Source organism: Entelurus aequoreus, linkage group LG13, assembly GCF_033978785.1.
Source record: "Entelurus aequoreus isolate RoL-2023_Sb linkage group LG13, RoL_Eaeq_v1.1, whole genome shotgun sequence".
NCBI classification, from domain to species: domain Eukaryota; kingdom Metazoa; phylum Chordata; class Actinopteri; order Syngnathiformes; family Syngnathidae; genus Entelurus; species Entelurus aequoreus.
Genome location: NC_084743.1, coordinates 18286360 through 18293859, shown reverse-complemented (window position 1 = coordinate 18293859; position 7500 = coordinate 18286360). Strand labels below are relative to the sequence as shown.

At 36.8% G+C, this 7500-nt stretch overlaps 2 protein-coding genes across 6 annotated transcripts in view; one reads left to right on the top strand and one right to left on the bottom strand.

Annotated features, from left to right (window-relative positions):
• LOC133663222 (frizzled-7-like) overlaps window positions 1–7500 on the top strand; it is a 791936-nt gene that overhangs the window by 334963 nt on the left and 449473 nt on the right. The window lies entirely within an intron of this gene.
• Window positions 1–7500, bottom strand: part of epb41l5 (erythrocyte membrane protein band 4.1 like 5) — an 81046-nt gene that overhangs the window by 4866 nt on the left and 68680 nt on the right. For 4 of the 5 annotated variants that reach the window (XM_062067525.1, XM_062067526.1, XM_062067523.1 and 1 more), the window contains exons 22-25: window positions 5295–5373; window positions 3115–3189; window positions 332–394; window positions 92–207 (exon numbers count right to left, since the gene is read on the bottom strand). In XM_062067525.1, the coding sequence (XP_061923509.1) occupies window positions 92–207; window positions 332–394; window positions 3115–3189; window positions 5295–5373 (333 nt within the window). The remainder of the gene's footprint in view (window positions 1–91; window positions 208–331; window positions 395–3114; window positions 3190–5294; window positions 5374–7500) is intronic. The other variant, XM_062067527.1, reaches the window with a different exon arrangement.

Sequence of the window (7500 nt, the reverse complement as noted above, 5' to 3'; positions counted from 1 at the left end):
ATTTTTTACAAATGAAACCCCAGAGCATGTCCTCACTCAGTCACCAGGGGGCAGCAGACCGCTTGAAAAGAAAGTGTACAAAGTCTTTTACCTCACTGAGTTGGTGTTAAATGTGGGAGCGGTGTGAGGGGGGGCCGAGGGGACAGAGCCCCCCCCTTCTGCAGGGGGGTCAGGGTGCAGCAGGCCGTTAGTAAAAATACCAGGAGGCTGCATTAGAAGGACGAGGGGAGACGTCAGGCAGGTCACGAGAAGACATTTTGGACGGACAGAAGCACATTCACAGGCAACTACCAACATAAAGTATCAATAATAATGATGATCAATAACTCACAGCAGCTGTGGGAATGATCCAGCGAGGAGTGATGGGAACTTTAGGTTGCTGCACTGCTGGTAACTGCAACACAAAATATTATACAAGTCACACCACAGTGCAAGCAAGAGTTATGTTGTACTGAATATTAATGAAAAGAGTCACTTTTTAATAGGGGGGAACTTTTTCATTCACAATACGATACGGATATTGGAGCCTTGAGTATTGGCCAATACACTGATATTTATCCGATACGATTATCAGCAGGAATCATACATCATTTTATTCTTTTGTAGTGTGGAATGCTTGAAAAGGTTTGATTAAGTGAAATTACTCGGAGAACAATGGTAGGTATGACAAACACAAACCTATTTATTATTAACTGTCTGGAATGGACTTTTGCTGTCTTTAAGTTGAAGTGGAGTGTTAACTAAAAGTTGTCACAATAAGTAAAGTTAAAGTAGCAATGATTGTCACACACACACTAGGTGTGGCGAAATTAATCTCTCCATTTGACCCATCACCCTTGTTCACTCCCTGGGAGGTGAGGGGAGCAGTGAGCAGCAGCAGTGGCCACGCCCGGGAATCATTTTTGGGTGATTTAACCCCCAATTCCAACCCTTGATGCTGAGTGCCAAGCAGGGAGGTAATGGGTCCCATTTTTATAATCTTTGGTATGACTCGGCCGGGGTTTGAACTCACAACTTACCGATCTCAGGTAAGTGAGTCAAATTAACTGTTAAAGGTTAGTACTATTAGTGGACCAGCAGCACGCACAATCATGTGTGCTTACGGACTGTATCCCTTGCAGACTGTATTGATATATATTGATATATAATGTAGGAACCAGAATATTAATAACAGAAAGAAACAACCCTTTGTGTGAATGATGGGGGAGGGAGGTTTTTTGGGTTGATGCACTAATTGTAAGTGTATCTTGTGTTTTTTATGTTGATTTAATAAAAACAAAAAAACAAAAAAAAAACCGATACAGATAATAAAAAAAAACGATACCGATAATTTCCGATATTACATTTTAACGCATTTATCGGCCGATAATATCGGCCTGCCGATATTATCGGACATCTCTATATGTAAATAAACATTTACAGAATATTTTAGTGTAAATAAATCATTTCACAACGTATATATCTGTGGCTAATATATGGAAAAACGTGATTCTCTCTAAAATGTAGTGGGGTGTGCTCTATAGTCCAGAAAATATGGGAGATGTTATTGGTTTGCACAAGTAAACACACTGCAGGACTACTTATATCGGACATTTTAGATGCAAGCCAATTGCTGATTTCGGACCTACATCCAATATAAAACTATAAGGCCTCAAATTGATAAGATTAAAAACTTTTAATCGAGTCCCATTACTACTCTTTAATGGATGATTAGCACAAGTGTGAGGAGACACAAAAGACAAGCTCTAATTCCAATGTGTGTAGGCGAGAAAACTCAAGGTGCCCGACAATGATATAATATAGTCTGGGCCAACTCTTAAGTCTTTTGTGCAAGCAGAGTCCTTCAGAGGTCAGTGTGGATTTTAAGATCAGTCTGGATCATTTTACTTTGCTTCATAACAGAAATATTTGCAGACTTCTCTCCACAATCTCCCCTTCAGAGTTTAAAGAGTGGCCCTCAGGCAGGAGACAAAAGCCTAAAACTCAGCCAAAAGTGAATTTATGCCCTCCTGAACCGTGCATTTCATACATTTATGTATTTTTATTGCATCAAGTCAATAATATGACATCTGTTATTTCTCACCGTCTTTAAACACTGAACTAAGGATGGGTACTTTATCGGCACCGACCCAGTACCGCCGGTCCTACCGGGCACCGATTCACGTAAATTCCAACGGTGCCATGTTGCGTGTGACGTCACGCCCGGCAGCCGACCCTGTGAACTACAGCCCTTGGCGATCACTCCAGCAGCACTGAGAGCGGACTCGGCCAATCTACCTTTGGTGATGTTGCAATTTTCAATGCCAACAAAGGAGTTGTCCCAAAAAAGCTCCGACGTCAGTAAAGTAAGACTCCACTTCTCCACAAGTGTGCTAGCTTAATGCTCAAACACATTGGGCTTGCTATTGACATGCTACCGATTAGCATTAACAACTTTACATGGCGATTTCAACACCTCCAGAACTAAGATGCACGTTACAATCAAACAGTCGCTGAGTAATAAGTACAGTATAAACACTTTGTAGGGCGCAACAGACAGCAAAGCCTGAACTCAGCATAAACTATACACTACTGTTATATTTCAAATGATAGTCAGAAATGTGATAATGAAACAAGATATAAAAACTGGACAGCAGTTCTCATAATTAGCTCACTTTTAAATGTAATAACAAATACCGGTATATTTAATTAATGGTACTGCTGAGTACCGATGTCGATTCCCAGCTACCAGTTCAATGTGAACGGTACCCACCCCTAAACTCAAATGTCTTTTAAGACATTAAAATGGTCATTCCAAGCTAACTCTCAGGCTACGATTGCTTCAAAGAGAATTTGGACACGGGATATTAGGCTTTTTTGTTCTCTGCTCTTCAAGTACTGCACCGACACGAGGCCAAGGGAGAAGGTCTCTGTTGAACTGTGTTTGGAGATCCCTTGAGGTGGCCTACTAAGACCTGTGTGATGAAAACCTGATCCTACACTAGGATCATAGACCCAGATAGGAGTTCAACACAAAATGATTTCCTGTGCCCTGCACTTTTGCCTCAAAGCAAGAAGGTTCTGACATGAGTTTGTTAGGTCTGTAAATGGAAATGAACAGAAAGAGAAACTTACAAGCACTGGATCACTGAAGTCAATCAGATTATCGGGCAGTGGCGAGTATGGAACATCAACTTCTTCCACTTTAACCTGCAAAATGACTTTATTAGTCTTGAGCGTAAACACACAGAACATGTTTAATGTCATAAGGTCATACAAAACACACATGCTGCAGTGTTTCCCATAAACTGGCAAGATACCTGTGGCGGTGGGGGCGTGGCTATGGGCGTGGTCACCATGACATCATCGAGTAATTTGCATAATTTACTACAATGATATTATTTTCTCTAAAAAGGCTCAAAAAATGTATACTTACTAATTAATAATAACAGTTTTGTTTTAAACGTCCATCCATCCATCCATCCATTTTACAATATAATTACAACAATTTATGTACATATTTATATACAGATTTGAACAATAAGTTATTCACTGAAATATATTTATTAATTGTGGTTCTTCCAAAAAATATATCTTATAAAATATAAAAGCTAAAATGTCTCTTAAAGCTCTGCCCCTTTAATGAATGAATGAATGAATGATCTTTATCGTCATTGTGCATGTACAGGTACAGGTCCAACGAAATTTAGGTTGCTTCCCTAAGGTGCTTTGTATTTATAAAAAAAAATTTTTTAAAAATTAGTGCATACTAAATAATTTAACTTTAGCCTACTACTACAACCATATTATTTACCAGCAACATAAAGTGAAACAGAGGCAGAGGTGTCCTGCCACAGTCAGTAACAAATAAACAGAAAACAGTAGTGGTCAAATACAAATAAGGCAGGGGTCACCAACCTTTTTGAAACCAAGAGCTACTTCTTGGGTACTGATTAATGCGAAGGGCTACCAGTTTGATACACACTTAAATAAATTGCCAGAAATAGCCAATTTGCTCAATTTACCTTTAACTCTATGTTATTATTAATAATTAATGATATTTACACTTAATTGAACGGTTTAAAAGAGGAGAAAACACGAAAAAAAATGATAATTAAATTTTGAAACATAGTTTATCTTCAATTTTGACTCTTTAAAATTCAAAATTCAACCGAAAAAAAGAAGAGAAAAACTAGCTAATTCGAATCTTTTTGAAAAAATTAAAAAAAGAATTTATGGAACATCATTAGTAATTTTTCCTGATTAAGATTCATTTTAGAATTTGGATGACATGTTTTAAATAGGTTAAAATCCAATCTGCACTTTGCTAGAATATATAACAAATTGGACCAAGCTATATTTCAAACAAAGACAAATCGTTATTTCTTCTAGATTTTCCAGAACAAAAATTTTAAAAGAAATTCAAAAGACTTTGAAATAAGATTTAAATTTGATTCTACAGATTTTCTAGATTTGCCAGAATAATTTTTGTGCATTTTAATCATGATAAGTTTGAAGAAATATTTCACAAATATTCTTCGTCAAAAAAACAGAAGCTAAAATGAAGAATTAAATTAAAATTTATTTATTATTCTTTACAATAAAAAATAAAAAAATTACTTGAACATTGATTTAAATTGTCAGGAAATAAGAGGAAGGAATATAAAAGGTAAAAAGGTATATGTGTTTAAAAATCCTAAAATCCTTTTTAAGGTTGTATTTTTTCTCTAAAATTGTCTTTCTGAAAGTTATAAGAAGCAAAGTAAAAAAAAATAATGAATTTATTTAAACAAGTGAAGACCAAGTCTTTAAAATATTTTCTTGGATTTTCAAATTCTATTTGAGTTTTGTCTCTCTTAGAATTAAAAATGTCAAGCACAGCGAGACCAGCTTGCTAGTAAATAAATAAAATTAAAAAAATAGAGGCAGCTCATGGGTAAGTGCTGCTATTTGAGCTATTTTTAGAACAGGCCAGCGGGCTACTCATCTGGTCCTTACGGGCTACCTGGTGCCCGCGGGCACCGCGTTGGTGACCCCTGAAATAAGGCAACAAGAGAAGTATCCTACACTTCTCTTTTGTAAAGTAAATCTGAACAGCCTAAATGGGCATCTACATCAACTATATGATTTGCCTGAGAAGCTGGACAGGACAAACAAAATAAAAATTAAAAATATATTTTTTTATTTTTTATTTGTGGCGGACGTAATTCTTTCGTGGCGGGCCGCCACAAATAAATGAATGTGTGGGAAACACTGTGCTGTATTGATAGAAATAAACAATCTTGGTGGTTAACAGTTGTAGAACAGCAGATTACCTTTAGTGCGGCGCTTTCTACGGACTCCGAGGTCAACTTGTGTAGAGGGCGGGCTGAATCTTCACATAACCTCTCAGCACTAATGAACAGAAGAAAAACACATTTTCCATCCTTTAGATCTGTTATTTTATACTGGAAATGTATAAAATAACGATTACTCGACATTTGTTGACAATGTCAGACCTCAAGTGAAATCTGTGGTGAAATCCTGTTTTTTCCAACTGCGCACAATAGCCAAGATCAAGTCTTTCCTCTCCCCCAGTGACCTACGGAGGGTCGTGTTGATGCTCATCTTCTCCAGACTGGACTATTGCAATGCCCTCTATGTTGGGGTCACCCACAAGACCATCCATAGCATGCAGCTAGTACAAAATGCAGCTGCCAGGCTGGTGACAGGCACAAAAATGAGGGAACACATTTCTCCCATCCTCTCCTCCAGTGAAGCGCAGAGTGAAATTTAAGATCCTCGCGTATGTATTCAAATTAGAGCTGTCCGATAATGGCTTTTTTGCCGATATCCAATATTCCGATATTGTCCAACTCTTAATTACCGATTCCGATATCAACCGATATCGATATATACAGTCGTGGAATCAACACATTATTATGCCTAATTTTGTTGTGATGCCCCGCTGGATGCATTAAACAATGTAACTTTACCATGAATTGATTAACGTGGACCCTGACTTAAACAAGTTGAAAAACTTATTCGGGTGTTACCATTTAGTGGTCAATTGTACGGAATATGTACTGTACTGTGCAATCTACTAATACAAGTTTCAATCAATCAATCGAAAACAAGGTTTTCCAAAATAAGAGAACAACTTCAACTCCAGTTATGGAAAAAAGTGCCAACATGGCACTGCCATATTTATTATTGAAGTCACAAAGTGCATTATTTTTTTTTAACATGCCTCAAAACAGCAGTTTGGAATTTGGGACATGCTCTCCTTGAGATAATCCTGATACCCACTACAACTATGGGAAATACTATACTTTGACTTTCACAAAGTGCATTATTTTTTTTAAACATGCCTCAAAACAACAGCTACAAAAACAATGAAGGCACACAGCTTCAGTCCAGAGTATACTGGAGTAATACTCAGGCATGTGATTTTTTCGTCTAAAGTCGGAATTCCGTCTTTTTTAATCTCGGGGAGAAAAAAAAAAAAATCTCCCGTTTTTCCGTTTTTTTTCCGACCCTAAATCAAGATTCGAGACGTAGTTTATATTACGCCGTAGTTGATTGGTCACAAGGAACATATCGACCAATCAGGACATCTGTTATGAATGATGACGTTAATAACGTCATCATTCATAATGGTTATTACCGCCATTTTCCATATGTAAACGATGTCGGTTCTCGAGAGAAAGACGCTTTACGAGTAAAAAAATTGATAAACATGTCAAAAATAAGTTTGGATGGGACTGGATGGAAAGGGAAATCACTGATGCTGTTGGGAAGAAGGAATTAGTTAAGACTTTGTTCTGTGATTTTATTCGGAAAATCGATCGCCCCGGAAAGGTTTTGTGCACGTGGTGTCATGATAATATTGACTATGGATCACGAGGTTTCAAGGCTTTAGAAGTACATGCGAAACGCCAAAAACATATGAAACAACTTGAAGCAAGGAAAACAAACTTTTCACTAGCTGGTACTTTTGGATGTCAACCGAAAGTGAGCAAACCTTACGGACTTCATCTTTTGTTTACATCGACAACTGCCGTAGACATGGAGAGGAAAGATCCACCCACTTCAGTTGCAGACAGGGTTGTTAATAATGAGGTAAGCTAAAAAATATTTGCTTGCGAAATACGCATGTTTGTTTTAAATATTAACCAATTATTGCTTTGCGAAATATAAATGGGTTTTTCTAAAAATAAAAAGCCACGTGAAAATATATTATGAAATTACAGAAATTCAAAGAGTCGCATTATTGATTCCAGTTAACAATTTATTTGAAATAAATTTGCGTATAATACTATTTTGTAATATTAAGTTCTTATGTAGTCTGTTGAAACTATTGTAAGTGGTGTAACAATCTTGAAGGTAAATATTTTCACACTTGTTTCATGCAATTCTCCTGAAGGAATCAAAGTACTATCTATCTATCTATCTATCTATCAATATGTCAGTGTCCCCACATTATTATTCTTTCCTATTTTCAAATATGAGTAAACAATACTAAACATGTTTAATTATTTT